The sequence below is a fragment of the Pan troglodytes genome, chromosome 9 (genome assembly GCF_028858775.2).
Source record: "Pan troglodytes isolate AG18354 chromosome 9, NHGRI_mPanTro3-v2.0_pri, whole genome shotgun sequence".
Taxonomy (NCBI): domain Eukaryota; kingdom Metazoa; phylum Chordata; class Mammalia; order Primates; family Hominidae; genus Pan; species Pan troglodytes.
This window is the reverse complement of record NC_072407.2, coordinates 68,515,933-68,539,051: the sequence shown is the minus strand read 5'-3', so window position 1 is coordinate 68,539,051 and position 23,119 is coordinate 68,515,933. Positions and strand designations below refer to the sequence as shown.

The window sequence follows — 23,119 nt, the reverse complement described above, 5'->3', positions numbered from 1 at the left end:
AATACTATGTTTGCAAACAACTTCTAAACTCTACAAGCATTCTTTAAAAAAAAAAAAAATTAAATTTTATTTTTTTTGAGACGAGTCTCATTCTGTCACCCAGGCTGGACTGCAGTGGCGTGATCTCGGCGCACTGCAACCTCCGCCTCCCAGGTTCAAGCGATTACCCTGCCTCAGCCTCCTGAGTAGCTGGGACTACAGGCACCTGCCACAATGCCCGGCTAATTTTTTTGTATTTTTAGTAGAGACAGGGTTTCACCATGTGCTGGCCTTGAACTCCTGACCTCAGATGATCAGCTTGCTTCAGCCTCCCAAAGTGCTGGGATTACAGGCGTGAGTCACTGAGCCCGGCCCAAACATTCTTACCAGTCCAAATATTTCATGAGTCTTTATTGTACTTATTTGAATCAAGCCTCTACCATAAGTCTGATTTTACATATATGATGCTGTAGGGTGCATAAAAGGTTATCACAGCAAAATGATTTGTTAACGTCTGTGAGTTCCCAGCACTCCTGGGGAAGAGGCCGGTAGTGTCAGTCTCCAGGGTGTGTAAGACCCTCCCTGCCCACTGTTCCTTTTTTTTCCCAGGAACTTCCTCTTTAACCTCCCCGCTCTCCAAACCTAATAGTTGGGTTAGACAGCCCTCTTACTGCCATGTTGGCCGGGCTGGCCTCGAACTCCTGACTTCAAGTGATCCTCCCTCTGACTCCCCAGGCATACTGTCTTGTCTCTGGGCCTTTTCATGTGCTTTTCTTCTCTTCTTGGATGCTTTTTTTGGCTTCTGAACACAAGTAACCAACTCATCTTTCAGGTCTCAGCTGAATTTTTTTTCTCCAGGAACTTCCTCTGTAACCTCCCCGCCTCCAAACCTTGTATTTGGGTTAGACAGCCCTCTTACTGCCAGTTACTGAATCTCACTAAACTTCGAGATCCATGAGACAAAGATATGTCTTGTTCAGTATGATTCCCAGCACACAAATAAACAGTGTTGAATAAATTTGTCTTAAAAAAAATCAGTTTTAAAATTAATACCAATAAAAAAAACCCCACAACATCCAAAGTTGGTAAGGATGTGGTAGAATTTCCAAATTCATTCATTGTCGAAGCAAAGTAAATTACAATAACCCTTTTAGAAAGTAGCCTGGCAATAAAGAAACATTTCCATTCAAAAATTGTAATCCAAAAAAATAAATTCTAAGGGCAGGATTTTTATATATTATTTTCTTTTTTCTCCCTTGATCCCATGAACTTGGAGGGAATGATTTTTTTCTTTCTTTCTTTCCTTCCTTCCTTCCTTTCTTTTTCTTCTTCTTTTTTTTTTTTTAATAAAAAGAGAGACGAGGTCTCACTATGTTGCCCAGGCTGGTCTTTAACTTCCGAGCTCAAACGATCTTTCCACTTCAGCCTCCCAAAGTGCTAGGATTATAGGCCACCAGGCTGGGCCAGGAATGAGTTTTAAAAAGAAGCAAATCTGTAAACAAGGAGCTGTTCATTGAAACATTATTTTTACCGTTTTTATTTTTTATTTGTAGAGACGGGGTATCGCTACATTGCCCAGGTTGGTCTTGAACTCCTCGGCTCAAGTAATCTTCCTGCCACGGCCTCCCAAAGTGCTGGGATTACAGATTTGAGCCCCACACTCATCCCTGTTTATAATTAATGACAAATTTTTGAGCTGCTCATCTCTCACGTGTCTTCAGCAAAGCTGTGATTACTCTGGGAGCTGTTTCTGTTGAAATGGTACTACGCCGCAGTGCTGACCCTTAGGGGAAAATTCCACACATGGAAAAACGCCTCAGCCACTCATGAGGCCAAAATGAGACCAAGGAAGTGGAGCCCTGATGGTTATGTCATTCTATAGTGATGCTGCCTATGGGTAATGGCCATAGAGGGAAGGCTGGGTATAAAATCAGCAGAAGCCTGGGTGTGGTGGCACCTGTAATCCTGGCACTTTGGGAGGCTGAGGTGGGCGGATCACCTGAGCTCAGGACTTCAAGACCAGCCTGGGCAACACTGGGAAACCTCGTCTCTACGAAAAATACAAAAATTAGCCAGGCATAGTGGCATGCACTTGTAATCCCAGCTACTCAGGAGGCTGTGTGGGAGAATCATTTCAGCCTAGGAGGCAGAGGTTGGAATAAGCCAAGATCATATCATTGCACTCCAGCCTGGGCAACAGAGCGAGACTCCGTCTCAAAAAAAAAAAAAACAAAACAAAAGCCAAGATTATATCACTGCACTCCAGCCTGGGCAACAGAACGAGACTCTGTCTCAAAAAACAGCAAAAATAAAATAACATCAGCAGAAGCACACAGTCAGTCCGCACACAGGCCAGGGCCTCAGGACACCCGGAAGCTCGAGTGCTATAGTGGCAACTGAAGACCGAATGCATCAAATAAACTATAAAAAGCAAAACCAACAGCCACTCTCTCCCACAAGACCCACACATTTATGAGATTCATGCCACAACTGGAAATTTGAACACTGATTTTGTGATATTAAGGTTTTTGTTATTTTAGATAGAGTCTTGCTCTGTCGACTAGGCTGGAGTACAGTAGTGTGATCTCGGCTCACTGCAATCTCCGCCTCCCAGGTTCAAGCGACTCTCTTGCCTTAGCCTCTTGAGTAGCTGGGATTACAGGTGCGTGCCATCACGCCCAGCTAATTTTTGTATTTTTAGTAGAGATGAGGTTTTATCATGTTGGCCAGGCTGGCCTCGAACTCCTGATCTCAAGTTATCCGCTCCCCTTGGCCTTCCAAAGTGCTGGCATTACAGGCATGAGCCACCGCGTCCGGCCAAGGTGTGATAATGGTATCGCGGTTTTGTTTAAAAATACTGCCTACATTTTTGAAATACATATTGACATATTTGTGGGTGAAATGTTATGATGTATGGATTGCCTCAAAATAACACTGGTGAAGGGAAACAGGTGGGGACACAGACGAAACGAGACTGGCCATGAGTTGATAACAACTGCAGCTTAGTAAGGGGTTCGAGGGAATTGTAAACTACTCTGTCTACTTTTGCACGTTTGAGATTTTTCCAAAATAAAAGTTGAAAAAAGTAATCAGTGCTTAGGGTTCTTTTAAGATTTCTCAGCTCAGAGCATATATTCACAGAATATGAAGGCCTGAGGGCCTGGTCCTGGGTCTTCCCTCTGCCTGGAAGGCTCTTCTTCCAGATACCTGCATGGCCCTCACCTCCCTCAAAGTCTTTGGGTAAATGTCATCTTCTCAACCAGGTCTACCGTGACCACCGTAGGGAATCCGTTAACTTCCTCCACCCCAGCCCTCTTGGTCCCCTTTATCTTAGTTATTGTCACTATAGGACATCACCTTCCAACAGCAGTAGCCTCATTATATGATTATATGAACTCTCACCACCCAAGTATGTGCTCTAAATACCTGTAAAACTTTGTATCCCAAATTCACTATCTGAATTTCAAACTCGCTAGAAGTAATCTGCGTGTGCAGGTAGCAGGATGAGGAGTGCAGTGTGTCACGGGATCGCAGCCAGGCCCAGCCCAACCCAGCCCTTTCAGGCATGGTGCGCTACTGTCCTCATCTTTCCTACCCTTCCCCAGGGGTTTAGCTTTCATGGGTTCCAGTATTTGCTTCTTCCAGGTGCCTGGGGCACTACCAACCAGGGTCCAATTTCAAAATTATTTTTAATATACTTTTGTATCATTTGTTTATCTATATAACAGTATATCTTCTTTTGCAGTATAGAAGCAAAACCATTTATATTTAATACTAAAGTAACATAGCACATTAAAATATCCAATATTAATATTAATATATTTTAAAAATTAGGTTACTGGTGTTTTATTATTATTATTTTGAGACAGAGTCTCACTCTGTTGCACAGGCTGGAGTGCAGTGGTGCAATCTTAACTCACTGCAACCTCTGCCTCCCAGGCTCAAGCGATTCTCCTGCCTCAGCCTCCCAAGTGGCTGGCACTACAGGCGTGTGCCACAATGCCGGGCTAATTTTTGTATTTTTAGTAGAGATGGGGTTTGACCATGTCGCCCAGGCTGGTCTTGAACTCCTGACCTCAGGTGATCCACCTGCCTTGGCCTCCCAAGTGCTGGGATTTACAGACATGAACCACCGCGACCGGCCAGGTTACTGGTGTTTTAAATGCTTCTTATTTAAACCAAAAATTCTTATCATATAGATATTTAACAGTATTGTTGCTGGATGTGGTGGCTCATGCCTGTAATCCCAGCACTTAAGGAGGCAGAGGTGGAAGGATAGCTTGAGCCCAGGAGTATAAGAGCTGCCTGGGCAACATAGTGAGATCCCATTCTCAAAAAAAAAAAAAAAAAAAAATTAAGAGTATTGTAGTGATATTTGAGGAAATTTGTTGGGGTTTCTTGGATGTCTGAAAATAAGTTGTTATTTTTCATTTATTCTTTATTTCAATTTTTAACTAATAATTTTTATGGGTACATGGCATATATATTTATGGGGTACATAAGACATTTTGGTACAGGCATACAACATGTAATAATCACATCAGGTTATATTGGGTATCCATCGCCTCAAGCATTTATCATTTACTTATGTTACAAATATTCCAATTATACTTTAAGTTATTTTTAAATGTACTATAAATTATCATTGACTGTAATCGTCCTGTTGCACTATCAAATATCAGATCTTTAAAACATTTAAAAAATTTTTATAATTAAAATAATTTTTTTGGCTGGGTGTGGTGGCTCATGCCTGTAATCCCAGCACTTTGGGACGCTGAGGCGGGCAGATCACCTGAGGTCAGGAGTTCAAGACCAGCCTGGGCAACATGGTGAAACCCAGTCTCTACTAAAAATACAAAATTTAGCTGGGCATGGTGGTGCACACCTGTAATCCCAGCTACTTGGGAGGCTGAGGTAGGAGAATCATTTGAACCTGGGAGGTGGAGGTTGCAGTGAGCTGAGATTGCACCATTGCACTGCAGCCTAGGCAACAAGAGTGAAACTCCGTCTCAAAAAAAAAAAAAGTTTTTAAAAAATAGAGATGGGGTTTCACTATGGTGCTCAGGCTGGTCTCAAACTACTGGACTCAAGGAATCTTCCTACCTCAGCCTCCCAAAGTGCTAGGATTACAGGCGTGAGCCACCATGCTTGGCCAAATACCAGGTCTTATTCATTCTATGTTTTTGTATCCATTAACTATCATCACTGCCTGACTGCCCATATGAGCCTGTGGTAACCATCATTAGACTATCTCCATGACTTTAATTTTTAACTCCCAGAAGTAAGTGAGAACATTCAAAGTATGTCTTTCTGTGCCTGGCTTATTTCATTTAACATAATGTCCTCCAGTTCCATCCATGTTATTGCAAATGACAGGAACTCATTCTTTTTTATGGCTGCATAGTACTCCATTGTGTATATGTACCACATTTTCTTTATCAGTTTGTCTGTTGATGGACACTTAGGTGCTTCCAAATCTTGGCTATTGTGAATAGTGCTACATGGGACTATTTTGGTTTTTTGAGGAAACTCCGTACTATTTTCCATATTCGCTATACTAACTTACATTCCTACCAACAGTGTATGAGGGTTCCCTTTTCTCTACATCCTCACCAGGATTCACTATTGCCTGTCTTTTGGATAAAAGCCATTTTAACTGGGGTGAGATGATATCTCATTGTAGTTTTGATTAGCATTTCTCTGACAATTAATGATGTTACACACCCTTTCATATGCCTGTTTGCCACTTGTAGGTCTTCTTTTGAGAGATGTCTATTCAGATCGTTTGCCCATTTCTTAATCAGATTATTAGATATTTTCCTGAGTTGTTTGAGCTCCCTATATAGTCTGGTTATTAATCCCTTGTCAGATGGACAAGGGATCCCTTGTCAGCCTCTCAAAGTGCTGGGATTACAGGCATGAGCCACCGCGCCTGGCCCAGAAGCTTTTTAACTTGATGTGATCCCATTTGTCCATTTTTGCTTTGGTTGCCAGTGCCAGGTATTACACAAGAAATCTCTGCCCAGATCAATTTCCTGGAGAGTTTCCCCAATGTTTTCTTTTATTTTTATTATTTTAGTGGCCAAAGCAGTTGGAAAAATGTTTTCTTTTAGTAGTGTCATAGTTTCAGGTATTAGATTTAAGTCTCCAGTCAATTTTTATCTGATTTTTGTATATAGTGAGAGACAACAGTCTAGTTTAATTCCTCTGCATATAGATATCCAGTTTTCCCAGCATCATTTATTGAAGAGATTGTCCTTTCCCCAGTGTATGTTCTTGGCACCTTTGTTGAAAATTAGTTCACTGTAGATGTATGGATTTATTGCTAGATTATCTATTCTCTTCCATTGGTGTAGGTGTTTGTTTTTATGCCAGCACCATGCTGTTTTGGTTACTATAGTTCTGTAGTATAATTTGAAGTCAGATAATGTGATTTCTCTAATTTTGTTCTTTGTGCTCAGGATGGCTTTGGCTATTCTGGGTCTTCTGTGGTTCCATATACATTTTAGGATTTTTTTTTCTATTTCTGTGCAGAATGTCATTGGTATTTTGATAGGGATTGCATTGAATCTGTAGATTGCTTTGGGTGGTATGGACATTTTAACAATATTGATTCTTCCAATCCATGAATATGGAATATCTTTCCATTTTTTGTGTGTCTATTTAGATTTCTTGCATTAATGTTTTACAGTTTTTAATATAGAGATATTTCACTTCTTTGGTTAAGTTTATTCCTAGGTATCTTATTTGTAGCTCTTGTAAATGGGATTACTTTCTTGATTTCTTTTTCAGATTGTTCACTGTTGACATATAGAAATGCTACCGATTTTCTGTATGTTGATTTTGTATCCTGCAACTTCACTGATTTTGTTTATCAGTTCTAATAGTTATTTTGTGAAGTGTAGGTTTTTCCACATAGAAGAGCATATCATTTGCAAACAAGGATAATTTGATTTCTTCCTTTCCAATCTGGATGCCTTTATTTCTTTCTCTTGCCTGACTGCTCTAGTTAGGACTTCCAGTACTATACTGAATAACAGTGGTGAAAGTGGTGATCCTTGTCTTGTTCCAGATCTTAAAGGAAAGGCTTTCAGTTTTTCTCCGTTCAGTCTGATACAAGCGATAGGTCTATCATATATGGCTTTTATTGTGTTGAGGTATGTTTCTTTTATACCCATTTTTTGAGGATTTTTATCATGAAGCCTTGTTGAATTTTATCAAATGCTTTTTCAGAATATATATATATATATATATATATATATATATATATATATATATTTTTTTTTTTTTCCCTAGAGATGAGGTTTTGCCATGTTGCCCAGGCTGGTCTCAAACTCTTGGCCTCAAGTGATCCATCTACCTTGGCCTCCCAAAGTGCTGGGATTACAGGTGGGAGCCACAACACCCAGCCATTTGGCATCAATTGAGATTATCACATGGGTTTTGTCCTTCATTCTGTTGATATGATGTATCACATTAATTGATTTGTGTATGCTGAACCATCCTTGCACATCCCTGGGATCTCACTTGGTCATGATGAATGATGTTTTTAATGTGTTGCTAAACTCTGCTAGTATTTTCTTGATGATTTTTGTATCAGTGGTCATCAGAGATACTGCCCTGTCACTTTCTTTGGTTTTGGTATCAGAGGAATATTGGTCTCATAGATTGAGTCTGGAATTATTCTCTATTTTTTGAAATAGTTCTTCTTAAATGTTTGGTAAAATTCAGTAGTGAAGCTATCAAGGCCTGGGCTTTTCTTTGCTGGAAGACTTTGTTAATGGCATCTAGCTCATTTTTTGTTATTGGTCTATTCAGGTTTTGAATTTCTTCATGGTTCAATCTTGGAAGGTTGTATCTTTCCAGGAATTTATCCATTTCTTCTAGGTTTTCCAGTTTATCGGTATATAGCTGCTCATAGCAGCCACTAATGATCCTTTGAATTTCTGCAGTGTCAGTCACCTCTTTTTTCATCTCTGATTTATTTGTGTCTTCTCTCTTTTTTTCTTATTTGGTCTGGCTAAAGGTTTATCCATTTTGTCTTCTCAAAAAACAACTCTTTGGCCGGGTGTGATGGCTCACACCTGTAATCCCAGCACCGAAGGCCAAGGCAAGCAGATCACCTGAGGCTAGGAGTTCAAGACCAGCCTGGCCAATAAGGTGAAACCTCGTCTCTACTAAAAATACAAAAATTAGCCGCCATGGTGGTGCACGCCTGTAATCCCAACGACTCAGGAGACTGAGGCAGGAGAATCACTTGAACCTGGGAGGCAGAGGTTGCAATGAGCTGAGATTGCACCACTGTACTCCAGCATGGGCAACAAGAGTAAAACTCCGTCTCAGAAAAAAAAAAACAAAAACCCAAAACATTTTGTTTTGTTGACTTTTTTTTTTTCAATTTCATTTATTTCTGCTATGATGTTCATTATTTCTTTTCTTCTACTAATTTTGGGTTTGGTTTGCTCTTGCTTTTCTAGTTCTTTAAGAAGCATCATTAAGTTGTTTATTTGAAGTTTTTCTTCTTTTTTGATGTAGGCACTTATAGCTACGAACTTCCCTCTTGGTACTGCTTTTGCTGTATCCCATAGGTTTTGATATGTTGTGTTTCCATTATCATTTGCTTCAAGAAAATTTCAATTTTCCTTTTTAATTTATTCATTGACCCACTGGTCATTTAGGAGCATACTGTTTAATTCCATGTGTGCCTATTGCTTTCCAAATTCCTTGCTATTGATTTCTAGTTTTATTCCATTATGGTCAGGGAATATGCCTGATATTATTTCAACTTTTTTTTTTTTTGAGACAGAGTCTCACTCTGTCGCCCAGGTTGGAGTGCAGTGGCGCAATCTCCGCTCACTGTAACCTCCACCTCCAGGGTTCAAGCAATTCTCCTGCCTCAGCCTCCTGAGTAGCTGAGACTACAGGCGCCTGCCACCACGCCCAGCTAATTTTTGTATTTTTAGGGCAGATGGGCTGTCACCATTTTGGCCAGGATGCTATGGATCTCCTGATCTCATGATCCACCCACCTTGGCCTCCCAAAGTGCTGGGATTACAGGCGTGAGTCACCACACCTGGCCTCAACTTTTTTTTTTTGAATGTTTTAAGACTTGTTTTGTAACCTAACATATGGCCTATCCTTGAGAATGATCCACGTGCTAACGAAAAAAAAAAAGTGTATTCTGCAGCCATTGGAAGAAATGTTCTGTAAATATCTATTCGGTCCATTTGGTCTATAGTGCGGTTAAGTCTGATGTTTCTTTATTTTGTCTGGATGATCTTTCCAATGCTGAAAGTGGGGTGTTAAAGTCTCTAGCTATTGTTGTAATGGGGTCTAACACTCTCTTTAGCTCTAGTAATATTTGCTTTATATATCTGGGTGCTCCAGTGTTAGGTGCATATATATTTACAATTGTTATATCTTCTTGCTGAGTTGACCCCTTTATCATTATATAATGAACTTATCAATTTTTACAATTTTTGTCTTGAAATCTATTTTGTCTGATATAAGTATAGCTATTCCTACTCTTTTTTTGTTTGTTTGTTTCCATTTGCATAGAGTATATTTTTCCAACCCTTTATTTTTAGTCTCTATGTGTCTTTACAGGTCAAGTGTGATTCTCGTAGGCGATAGATGTTTGGATCATGTTTTCGTTTTTGTTTTTCTGAGACAGCGTCTCACTCTGTTGCCCAAGGTGGAGTGTACTGGCACAATCATAGCTCACTTTAGCCTTAACCTCCTGAGCTCAAGTGATCCTCCTACCTCAGACTCCTGAGTAGATGACTCTACAGGTGCACACCACCACATCCAGCTAATTTTTCAAATTATTTGTAGACCCAAGGTCCTACTATGTTGCCCAAGCTGGTCTCAAACCCCTGAGCTCAAGCAATACTCTCACCTCAGCCTCCCAAAGTGCTGGGATTATAGGCATGAGCCACTGTGCCTAGCTGGGTCTTGTTTTTTTTGTTTGTTTGTTTTTTTGAGACAGAGTCTCGCACAGTTGCCTGGGTTGGAGTGCAGTGGTGCAATCTGGGCTCACTGCAACCTCCATCTCCCAGATTCCAGCGATTCTCCTGCCTCAGCCTCCCGAGTAGCTGGGATTACAGGCGTACGCCACCACACCCAGCTAATTTTTTGTATTTTTAGTAGGGATGGGGTTTCACTGTGTTGGCCAGGCTGGTCTCGAACTCCTGACCTCATGATTTGCCCGCCTTGGGGTCCCAAAGTGCTGGGATTACAGGCATGAGCCGCTGTGCCCAGCTGGGTCTTGTTTTTTAATGCATTCAACTACTCCACGTCTTTTGATTGCAGAATTTTGTCCATTTACATTCAATGTTATTATTGATAAGTAAGGACTTACTATTGCCATTTTGTTATTTGTTTTCTGGTTGTTTTGTGGTCTTATCTTCCTTCCTTCTTTCCTTCTTGTCTTTCTTTTTGTGAAAGTCATTTTCTCTGATGGTATGTTTTTAATTTCTTGCTTTTTATTTTTTGTGTATCTGTTTTAGGGTTTTTTGATTTGCAGTTACCATGAGGCTTGCAAATAACATCTTATAAAACATTATTTTAAACTGAATGGTAAGTTAACTCTGATTGCAAAAACAAAAAACAAAGAAGCAAAGAGAAAACCAATAAAAACTCTATATTTCAACTTCATCCCCCCTCCCTCTTTTTTTTTTTTTTGAGATGGAGTCTCGCTTTGTTGCCAAGGCTGGAGTACAGTGGCGCCATCTTGGCTCACTGCAACCTCTGCCTCACGGGTTCAAGTGATTCTCCTGCCTCAGCCTCCTGAGTAGCTTGAATTACAGGCATGTGCCACCACGCCTGGCTAATTTTGTATTTTTAGTAGAGACAGGGTTTCACCATGTTGGTCAGGCTGGTCTCGAACTCCTGACCTCAGGTGACCCAGCCACCTCGGCCTCCCAAAGAGCTGGGATTACAGGCATGAGCCACCGCGCCTGGCCCATAGTTATTATTTTTGATAGGCTCGTCTTTTAGTCTTCCTACTCAAAATATGAGTAATTTACACACCACAATTATAGTGTTGTGATATTCTGTATTTCTTATTTTTCCCACTTAAATAATAAAATATAGGCTTCTGCCATCCATCATATTTTCAGGAATGGATTAGATTTTAAGGAATGTGGCTGGGTGTGGTGGCTCAAACCTGTAATCCCAGCACTTTGGGAGGCCAAGGTAGGTGGATCACTTGAGGTCAGGAGCTCGAGACCAGCCTGACCAACATGGTGAAACCCCATGTCTACTAAAAATAGAAAAATTATGAGGTGTGATGGTGCATGCCTGTAATCCCAGCAACTTGGGAGGCTGAGGCAGGAGAATCATTTGAACTCAGGAGGCGGAGTGTGCAGTGAGCTGAGATCACGCCATTGCACTCCAGCCTGGTCAACAAGAGCAAAACTCCATCTCAAAAAATAAAACAAAATTTTTCAGGAATGCCTATATATAATTTTCTTATTTTCTTTATGTTTCTTTCCTTCTACTATAATAATTCTCAAATTTTTGGCCTCAGGACCTTTTTACACTCTTTTTTTTTTTTTTTTTTTGAGATGGAGTCTCGCTCTGTTGCCCAGGCTGGAGTGCAGTGGTGCGATCTTGGCTCACTGCAAGCTCCGACTCCTGGGTTCACGCCATTCTCCTGCCTTAGCCTCCCAAGTAGCTGGGACTACAGGTGCCCGCCACCACGCTTGGCTAATTTTTTGTATTATTAGTAGAGATGGGGTTTCACCATGTTAGCCAGGATGGTCTCGATCTCCTGACCTCATGATCCACCTGCCTCAGCCTCCCAAAGTCCTGGGATTATAGGCGTGAGCCACCACGCCCGGCCCTTTTTACACTCTTAGAAAGAATCCCAAATAGCTTTTGTGTATGTAGGTATATCTATCAATATTTTGTTTATGTAGGTTTATCTTTCAATAGTCACCATATTATGAATTAAAACAGATATTTTAAAATATTTATTAATCCATTTAAAATTAACAATAAACCTATTATGTGTTTACATACAAAGTTTTAAAATGAAAAATATATGTTCCCCAAACAAAAATAATTTAGTGAGAAGACATAGTTTTTTAAAAAAATTACAGCTTTACTGGGATATAATTCAAATACCACACAATTCACCCATTTAAAGTGTACAATTCAATGGCTTTCAGTATGTTCAGCGCTGTGCAACCATCACCACAGTCAGTGTCAGAACATTCTCATCATTCAACAAAGAAACCTCATATTCTTTAATTATCACCCTCTGCAGTCTGCCCACCCCCACCCCCACCCCTAACCCCTGGCAACTACAATCTATTTTCTAACCCTAGGGATCTGCCTATTTCATATAAATGGAATCATACAATATGTGGTTTTTTGTGTCTTGCTTCTTTCACTTAGCATCATGTTTTCAAGGTTCATCCACCTGGAGCATGGAGGTACTTCATTCTTTTTTATTGCCAAATAGTATTCCGAAGCTGTATGACTAGACCACATTTTATTTATCCATTGATCAGTTGATGGACTTGGATTGTTTCTACTTTTTAGCTTGTGAATAATTCTGTTATGAACATTTGCATGTTAGATTTTGTGTGTTTTCATTTCTCTTGTGGACATACCTAGGAGTAGAATTGCTAAGTCATATGGTTACTCTGTCTTTAACCTTTTGAGAACCGGGCATGGTGGCACAAGCCTATAATCCCAGCACTGGGAGGTCAAGGCGAGAGGATTGCTTGAGGCCAGGAGTTTGAGAGCAGCCTGGGCAACACAGCAAGACCTTGTCTCTAAAATAAAAACAAAAGCAAAACAAAACAACACAGTGGCTGCATTATTTTACATTCCCAACAGCAGTGTATGAGGGAGATGGCATAGTTTTACATTTCTGTAAATCTTTTTAATGAACGACTTAATAGAAAACAACTAGATTCTCATTCCTATTTTGGACTCAATGTGTTGCAAAACATTACTTTGGTTGAGTATATGAAAAAAATCCAGATGCAAAGTGATATACAGCTGGAAAACAGAGGAGCATTTTAACAGCCTTTTCAGACAACTGTGGAATTTTTTATTTATTTTTATTTTTTATTTTTAGAGACAAGGTCTCGTTCTGTTGCCCAGGGTAGAGTGCAGTGGTGTGATCATAACTCATTGTAAACTTGAACTCCTGGGCTTAGGCAATCCTCCTGCCTCGGCCTCCCAAATAGCTGGGACTGCAGGCATATGCCACCATGCCCAGATAGTTTTTATTTTTGGTAAAGATGGGGTCTTGCTGTGTTGCCCAGGATGGTCTTGAACTCCTGGGCTTGAACAATCCTCTCACCTTGGCCTCCCAAAGTGCTGGGATTACAGGTATGAGCCATTGTGACCAGCCAGTTGTGGACTATTTTCCTTTGATACTACACCATTAACTCTCTAAGTGGTAGTTTCCTAAAGATTAGTTGCAAAGTAAAAATTTTTTTTCCAAAGTAGAATTTTAAATAATATCACTAAGACTTTTGTGCTCTTATATGTTAAAATCCAATTAACAGAAAAAGAACGTTAATGAAAAAACTAGGAAATCTGAAGTCGAATTTAATTAATAGTATCATACCAATGATAATTTCTTAGTTTTGATAAATGTACCATGGTTAAGAGAGATATTAGTGTTGGGAGAAGCTGGGTGGGGTATACAGGAACTCTTTAGACTAACCCTGCATCTCTTGGGTACATTTAAAAGTATTTTAAAATAGAAAGTTAAAAACCCAATCCACTGGTCTATTTTGTTCTTTGAAAGGATCTTTTATCCAGCATGATTTTGTAAACTCATGCATTAGTCATTTAGAAAATATTCAAATGTTACATATTATACAATATAAAAAACTAAAAATGTTTAATATCACTTCTGACTTCTTCAGAAAAGTCTTTAAGAACTGGGAAGCTGTTAAGCTTTCAGTGACAGAAGCAAGTTTTCCAAAATTCTAATTTTTACTTAAAAGCTCAAATTTTGGCCAGGTGTGGTAGCTCATGCCTGTAATCCCAGCACTTTGGGAGGCCAAGGTGGGCAGATTACCTGAGGTCAGGGGTTCGAGACCAACCTGGCCAACATGGTAAAACCCCGTCTCTACTAAAAATACACAAATTAGCCAGGCATGGTGGTGGGTGCCTGTAGTCCCAGCTACTCAGGAGGCTGACGCAGGAGAATCACTTGAACCCAGGAGATGGAGATTGCAGTGAGCTGAGATCACGCCATTGAATAACAGGGCGAGACTCTGTCTCAAACAAAAAAAAAAGGTCAAATTTTATTTATCATTGGCAACCAATATTAAGTTGTTTTCCCTGAATTGATAGGGTAACTCTGTTCAATTTTAAGGAAACACCTTCCAAATACCTGAGTCTAAATAACCTGTTTGTCTGGAAGTCCCTCTTTGAAGTAAAAATGGTGTTCATGAAAAAAGCAGCTACTGTGGTTCACAACTCAGTAGCTCCACCTCACACAGGCTCTAATCTTAGAGACAGACATCGAACTTTGCTGCAAGGCAGAAGTGCTCAGTGTACACGTCCCATCTCATCACACAAAATATGAAAAAGATGCAGACTCAAGGTTGAGATATAATAAATTAACACGTTTTACTGCTTTCTTAAGAACATTCTTAAGCAAAACTGGCTTTCTCTCCCTTGTTTTGAGTCGGAGTCTTGCTCTGTCACCCAGGCTGGAGTGCACTGGCACAAACAGCTCATTCCAGCCAGCTCCTAGGCTCAAGTGACCCGCATGCCCCAGCCTCTTAAGTAGCTGGGACTACAGGGGTGCGCCACTGTGCCCAGCCCTTTTATCTTCTTATTTCACTCATGAGATGGTAAACAACACAATGACCTCTGGGACATTGGGGGCATTTGTGCTGAGGCACCAGCAGCTTTATCCACTGTTGCTCTTGTACTTTCAGTGCAAAAGTCAACATGCTGAAAAAGGCAAATAATGCCACAGTATTATCATGAAAATAGTTGTGGCCTCCTGTACCCCCTGGAAGTGTCTTAGAGACCTCAGGGTCTGCAGATCTCCTTTGGGGAATTACTGCTCAATGCTTCTTAAAGGCAGGGATTTTTGTCTGTTTTGATCACTGCTTTATCCCCTGTGCCTAGAACAATGTTTGGCACATAATAGATGCTCAATAAGTATTTATTATATGAATGCATAAATAAGTGACTGAATAAATGAATGTGGTGACATCTGTAATTACTTTCAGCTGCTTGGAAGTAGAACAATTTAAAAATTCAAAATATTTGTAGTTTTGGTATAATTTAGAATTATAGAATCTTAAATATTTAATCAGGAAATAAATTATTTCTTTGGCAAAAGCATTTAGCTGCAGGGATGGCAAACGCAGTGGGGAACTTTCAAAACCACCCCAATGGTGTCGGCACAGGACAGAAACATTCTTTAGCAAAGGAAGCAATTCCTGAAAACGGGAACACTGCCTGTGACCTAGAAATGGGGACCAAAATCGGGAGAGGAGGACAAGACACTAATAGTTCACATTGCTGTCCCACACTTGCTTTCCCAACACAGTGTTCTGGGAACATTTCATAGATTTGGAAGGAATTATGCATAAAATGAACAGGGAATTAGAATATAAGGTGGGACACACAGGAATTCATGAGTAATTAAAACATTTTAAGTTTTTGTTGTTGTTTTGAGATGGAGTCTCATTCTGTCACCCAGGCTGGAGTGCAGTGGCACAATCTCAGCTCACTGCAACCTCTCCCTCCCAGGCTCAAGCAATTCTCCTGCCTCAGCCTCCTGAGTAGCTGGAACTACACGCACGCCTGGCTAATTTTTGTATTTTTAGTAGAGATGGGGTTTCACCACGTTGGCCAGGCTGGTCTCGAACTCCTGACCTTGAGTGATCCACCGCCTCAGCCTCCCAAAGTGCTGGGATTACAGGTGTGAGCCACAGTGCCCGGCCCAACATTTTAAGTTCTGAGGACTAAATTATGTATTTGGGACTAACGTCTTTATCCCAGAAAGAGGCCGAGGCACCTCAATATATGATTCACACACTGAGAGTGATATAGAAGTTGATTTTAATGAAGGTGATATAGTACAATAAACTGCAGCATAGTAGGTGAACTAGCTAATAAAATATTCTGGTTAGTAGGGAGTTATCATACAGTTTGCTATTTTTCAATGAATAAGAATTCAGTAAATACACCATCCTTAAGCTGAAGACTCCAGTCATTATTTAGTGACTCCAGAGGCACTGCAGAATCTCACTCTACTCCAGGGAGTCATCAGCAGAAAGGATTAATCAGTTAAGGGAGGTCTGGTGATGGGATTTAATGAGCACACAAATTACCCACTCTTTAGTTTCTGGTCCCAGTTCTGTCGCTTGGTAATTAGCTGGCAACAGGTAAATTCCTGAGCCCTTCTATAATTCAGCTTTTCCCTTCTCTTTTCCTTAAATTCAGGAATACTTAAGAATACAAATGTTTGTGAAATATTTTGGGTCCCTTGAATATACCAAATGTAAGGAGTTATACGTGGGATTTATATAGAGATAAAATATCCCAGTAAACTTTAAATTGCCAAGTCTGAAATAACAATCTGTAAGTTTCTTCCACCCTATAGAAAACCTCTGAAGTGCAGGCTGGGCGCGGTGGCTCACGCCTGTAATCCCAGCACTTTGGGAGGCTGAGGCAAGCGGATCACGAGGTCATGAGATCGAGACCATCCTGGCTAACACAGTGAAACCCTGTCTCTACTAAAAATACAAAAAAATTAGCCGGGCGTGGTGGCAGGCGCCTGTAGTCCCAATTACAAGGGAGGCTGAGGCAGGAGAATGGCGTGAACCCGGGAGGCGGAGCTTGCAGTGAGCCGAGATCGCGTCACTGCACTCCAGCCTGGGTGGCAGAGCGAGACTCTGTCTCAAAAGAAAATAAAAGAAAACCTTCAAAGTGCTTCCCATACCTGTGCATCTACCTGGATCTAGCAATCCTGGGACTAAGACTGAAACCAAAGCTAGCCAGCCTAGTAATTTCTGAGTAGTTTACAATAAACACTTTAGGATCTATATCACTTGATCCTCACAGTATGTGTAGGAAAAACCATTTCTGTTCTTCAGACAAAGATAGGTTTGAAGAAACTGAGTGCCCTAACCAAGAGGCAGAGCTGGGCTCAGAAGGTCCCGTGAGCTCTGTTATCTTTCCACTGTGCACCTTGCTGTGCTGAGAGGAGGAAGACAGAGGTGGTCCCAGTAGTGTTTCTGAAGCCGCAGCAGTGGGCAAATGGTTATCCAGCTTCCCTGGGCCCTGAACAAACAGTCCTGCCCCACTCACCTGCAGCTTCACAGCGATGACCACTGAGTTAAGATCTTTGTCCATTTCTTTTAGCATGACGAGTTTCTTCAGGGTCAAGCTGAATAGCCTAGAAAAACAGAGAAGGAAGATGCTGTCATATGCGAGGAACTTACGAGAAAAGTGATGAACAATTGGTTAGGCAATCTGCCTTACCTGAAGTAAGAATGTGAGAATGCTGTCCTCAGTCCCAGGGGTCCCCTCTCTCAGTAGAAGAGCATCCCCTCTTACTTAATGTTTATACTTTTAAGAGATGGGTCTCACTATGTTGCCCAGACTGGAGCCCTGGGCCCAAGGATCCTCCCCGTCTTGGCCTTCTGAGTAGCTGGGACCACAGGCACATGCCACCATGCCCAGCTTCTAAAGTTAAGTGTCAAAAGGTACATTATTGCGTGAACTTCCATGGATATCATTTATCTCAAGCCAAAGGCAAAACATTTTCCATGCCTAGTATGTTGGAGCCATTTCTGAGGGGGAAGAGGAGACCAAGGGAGGAGAATCACACAGTTCCTCTTCTACTTTCCACCTGATCACACCTGACAGATGTACAGATGTAAATCTTTAGCAAGAGGAGATAATCCACACAAACAAAACATACATCATTTGGCAGGAAATGGTTAAATGGTCACAAATTCTATTTCAGCTGCATTTTGCTCCAAATATGCAGAAAATCTTCAGTGCCACAAATCAAGAAATTCCCCGCAACTCAAAAGTGACAGGATTGTCCCTCACTGTGGAGTCTCAGTAACTCTGCTCTGACTTGACCTTGGCCTTACCACAGCAGGGCCACCCTGGACTTCCAGCAGGAGTGGGAGGGAGACTCTGGAAGCTGCCTTTCTATGGCTGCCTGGGTGGTCAAAGTCTTTACACATTCTTCTCCTGGGAGAGGTTCTGGGGAACGGTACACATGAGGGATGTTGCTTACCAGAGTCATGACAAGTCCAGAGAATCCGGCTGGATTTCATGCCTCTTTTTTCCTCCGTGCTGAGGCCCTCTAGGCCCTGCTCAGGCCCCTGTCTTGCGTCTCCACAGCCCTCCCTCAGCTCCAGCCACACTAACTTTCCTTTGGCTCCGTGGCAGTGCCACCCTCTCTCGCCTCAGGGCCTTTGGAGGCTGCTGTTCCTTCTGTTGGCACCACCCTGTCACCTAACGCCTCCTCAGCCTTGGGTTATGCATTTTTGCCAGGAGAACTTCCCCCGATGCCTTGCAAAGTCTGTGATGTGTCCCCAGCACAATTCCTATCATGCCACTGGAGTGTAACTTCCGGCGGGCAGGCAGTAGGCTTGCCTCTCCACTGCTCTCCCCCCAACATCTGCCCAAATGCTGGGCACAGTATATAGTTGCTCAGCAAATATTTGTTACATTAAGTTTCCTAAAATGGCTTCTAGCTAAAATCAGATTAACAAGAGTATGTGAAGAAATTAATATAATTCATGTTTTGTTTTTTTTTTTAAAGGAGGACAAATCCAGGTCAACAGAACTAAATTCTGGTTTTGAATTAACCTCACCCAAGAACTTTCTTTCTTTTTTTTTTGAGACAGAGTCTCACTCTGTCTCCCAGGCTGGAGTGCAGTGGCATGATTTTGGCTCATGCAGCCTCCACCTCCCGTGTTCCAGCAATTCTGCTGCCTCAGCCTCCTGGGTAGCTGGGATTACAGGCACCCACCATCATGCCTGGCTAATTTTTGTATTTTTAGTAGAGACCAGTTTCACCATGTTGGCCAGGCTGGTCTCAAACTCCTGACCTCAGGTGATCCGCCTGCCTCGGCCTGGCAAAGTGCTAGGATTACAGGCGTGAGCCACCACGCCCAGTCACCCAAGTACTTTCAAAGACCTGCTGACTAACACAAAGAAAAACAAATCTCTTTCTTTGCTTTAAGCTAGAATCAAAATCAAATAAAATGTATGAAAGCTTATCAGGTCTCTTCATCTATATCATTTTACCTAGACCTCAAAAACAGGACTGTGTGGATGTGTGTTGGGGGGCTCACTGTTCTACGCATGCAACAGAAAAACATTTCAAGTGGAGTAGTGACCTGCCCAAATTCACTTATAGCCAGTAAATGACAGAGCTGGATTCTAACTAATCTCTTTGTGGTGGACCAAATACCCAGCCCCCACCACCCAGATGTCATCTCCTAATCCCCAAAACCTGTGAATATGGTACCTTGGCAAAGTCCCATGGCAAAAGGGACTGTGCAGATGTGATTAAGTTAAGGCTCCTGAGATGGGGAGATTATCCTGGATTATCTGGGTGGACCCAATATGATCACAAGAGCCTTTAAAAGAGGGGGCCAGGGAGGAAAGAGTCAAAGGAGGAAGCAGGGACTGGAGATATGGCTGATGGCCTTGAAGATGGAGGGAGGGGGTCAGGAGCCAAGGAATATGCAGCCTCAAGAAGCAGGAAAAGGCAAGAAAACAGTCCTTCCTTGCAGCCTCCAGAAGGAGCACCGCCCTGTCCACACCTTCCGTGCTGCCCAGTGAAACCTATTTTGGACTTCTGACCTGCAGAAATGCAAGATAATAAACGTGTGTTGTGTGAAGTCACTAAGTTTGTGGCCACTCGTCACAGCAGCAGTAGGAAGTGAACCACCCCTCATCCCAGGGCCTGGCCCTTCCCCATCACGTCACCACCTCCTCAGCCTGTGACCTGGGTGCCCTCAACTCTGATGTCCTAAAACACTCTCCTGACATCTGTTGCTCTGGAGCCATCTGGGTTCGTGCTGTCTCCTCCAAAATCCCCCCTTCAATGACTGCCCACAGCACCGCCTGTTTCTCCCTTCCCTTCAGAGCAGAGATGTGCTGTCCCACAGGGAACTCTGGTTCTACTGATATCAAAGGGATTATTACAGTTCACAAATGGCTATTCAGAAATGTAGTTAACTCCTGCAGTCCCAGCTACTCAGGAGGCTGAGGTGGGAGGACTGCTTGAGCCCAGTAGTTCGAGGCCAGCCTGGGCAACATAGAAAGATCCCAGTCTCTTAAAAATAAAAAGAAATGTGGGAGGCTGAGGCAGGAGAATCGCTTGAACCTGGGAGGTGGAGGCTGCAGTGAGCCAAGATTGTGCCATTGCACTCCAGCCTGGGTGACAGAGGGAGACTCCATCTCAAAAAACAAACAAACAAACAAACAAAAACAAATGTAGTTAACTACGTACATTGTTTAACTGAATTTTGTGCCTTCATCAAGGCAAAAAATGATGGCTCAAAATGAAATGGGACATGACTGGGATGAGCCAATGGAAAAGACTGAATATGCCCAACGTTCGTCCTCATCTGAGGCTTGCCAAAATCAAATAAAATAGAAACAAATCTCTGAAATTCAAATGTTTTATTTGAGAAGAAAAAAACTGCTGCAATTGGGAGCATACCTGTAGATCAGGTAGTCTTCAGTATGTCCAAAGAACAAAGAGAAGCTTAGATGTTTTATAAAAAAGAGAAATGTTACTATTGCTCTTCGAGAAAGTTCATCGGCACAAGAAAGGTTTTGGGAAACTGGCAATCTCTGATAGGTGAGTGAGAGTGGTGGGCAAAGCTAGTCTTACAGCTGCAGCACGTCATCACAGTAGACATCAGATAAAACAGGTTTCAGGTTATAGCAGGCAGTTTCAGCAGCCAGGTTTGCAGAGAATTCCATTTCTGGAGCAATGCCTTGAGTGCCTTTCCCCTAGTTTCTCGGCTCTGTTTTGGTTGGGTATGATGAGGATAACTCAATGTGTATGATCAACTTTCGCAGACTGCTAATCATGAACGCTTCTGATGGGTTAGGTTTTTCCTTGTTTTCAAAGCAAACATTTTCCACCTTCAAATTGATTTGTGGCTGCTGAATAAACTCACTGCAAGATAAACGTCTCACAGGAGTCAGTCAGGGACATGAGTTTCTTCTCTGCTTAAGATTCTTCACTCATCAACACTGCCCACATTTAGAGAACATTCACTCTGCGCCTGGTACTGAACCAGTTGTTGGAGTTGTAGAAGGATGTGGGCTACACAGCGCAGCGGGAAAGGCAAACAATCACGTTACGTTCTGTGCTGCTGCTCTATTATGCCCCAGAAGGCTCTTACATAACATATAAAACATCATAGGATAATATGGCAGAATTATGTTAGGAGGAAAAAACATCACAGACCAATAAATATTTGTTGAATAAATAGACAAGACAGACCTTTATGCCACGGCACCTCATGTTAACAAGATGGCCAAGAAAGAATTAGGACCTTAGGTAAAGCAACAGCAAGACTGGATATGTTCCATGTTTTCACAGAAATGCCACACAACACACTGATTTTGAAACCTGTGGCAATCAGTTCAACAGGATTTTTTTTGTTTGTTTTCAATGGCATGACTCAAGGGTACTTGGGGACTCAAATGTATTCTAATTCTTCAAAGTACAAGAAAATGTTTGTCCCTCATTCAGTATCTATCAGGTACTAGTTGCCTGACATGCATTTCATTATCTCTTTTAAGTTTCACAGTAATGCTAAGAGGTGGGTATTATACCTATTTTACAGATACGGATGCTGGAAGAGTTAAGAAAATGTCCCCAGGTCACATAGGAAGTAGTCAAGACATGATGCACACTTAGGCCTATCACAGTCCAGAGACCAATTGAAGTTGGTATAAAGCATTTTATTAGCAAATTAGAAGAATTATTTTAATTATAAATGAACGTTTTTAACATATACCTTAATATAACAGAGAACACTAAGGAAGTAAGATAAATTTCTCCATAAACCCGCATTCGCACACATTTGATGGAAAGACTCCTAGATATAGTTGTGAGGATGACTCATGCTGACTGTGTCTGGCAAGACATTGTAACAAAGTAGTCTCAGTGATTAGGAAGCTGGGTTAGTTAGCTGCCCACCCCAGGTTTCCTGCTACCCTATGTTTCACTGGTGGGCGCTTCTCATGCAGTGAAAATGTAGGATACAAGGCCTGAAGGGAAGAGTCTTTCCCTGATGACACTCCTGCTTTAATTGTTTTTTCTACAGCAGAAAATAATTTTACAGCAAAATTATAAAGGCTGATAATTCCAAGTGCTGGTGAAGATGTAGGGTAACCAGAACTTACACTCATGGCTGGGGACAGTGGAAAATGGTACAGTTACTCGAGAAAACCATTTGGTAGTTGATTAGATTTTACATATATGTGTGTGTGTTTGTGTGTGTCTACTCCTATAACCAGCTCTCAAGGGAACCCAAGAGAAAGGAAGGCACACCACAACAAGACAGGTACGAGAACGTTCAAAGCTTCTGCACAGCAAAGGAAACAATCTACAGAGTGAAAAGAATAAAACAAAATATTTGCAAACTACTCATCTGATGGGGGGATTAATACCCAGAATATACAAAGAACTGAAATATCTCAACGGCCAAAAAAAAATCCGATTAAAAAAATCGCCAAACGATCTGAACAGACATTTCTCAAAAGAAAACATACAAATAGCCAACGAACATATAAAAAAAAATTCAACATCCCTAATCATCAGGGAAACGCAAATCGAAACCACAATGAGGTATCATATTCCCCAGTTGGGCTGGCTACTATCAAAAAGACAAAAAATAACAAATGCTGGAGAGGATGCAAAGAAAAGCGAACTCTTCTACACTGTTGTAACTAGTGAATGTGAACTAGTGCAGCCACTATGGAGAACAGCATGGAGGTTCCTTCAAAAAACTACAAATAAAACTACCACATGATCCAGCAATCCCACTACTGGGAATCGGTTCAAAGGAAAGGAAATTATTGTATCAGGGAGACAATGCAGACCCCCATGTTTACCGAGCACCGTTCACAATAGCCAAGAGAA

General features: G+C 41.6%; 1 protein-coding gene across 2 annotated transcripts in view; it reads right to left on the bottom strand.

Annotated features, from left to right (window-relative positions):
- The window catches only part of PACS1 (phosphofurin acidic cluster sorting protein 1), a 173,586-nt gene that overhangs the window by 34,935 nt on the left and 115,532 nt on the right, over positions 1-23,119 (bottom strand). For both annotated transcript variants that reach the window (XM_001170787.7, XM_063783108.1), the window contains exon 2: positions 17,290-17,377. In XM_001170787.7, coding sequence (XP_001170787.1) covers positions 17,290-17,377 — 88 coding nt within the window. The remainder of the gene's footprint in view (positions 1-17,289; positions 17,378-23,119) is intronic.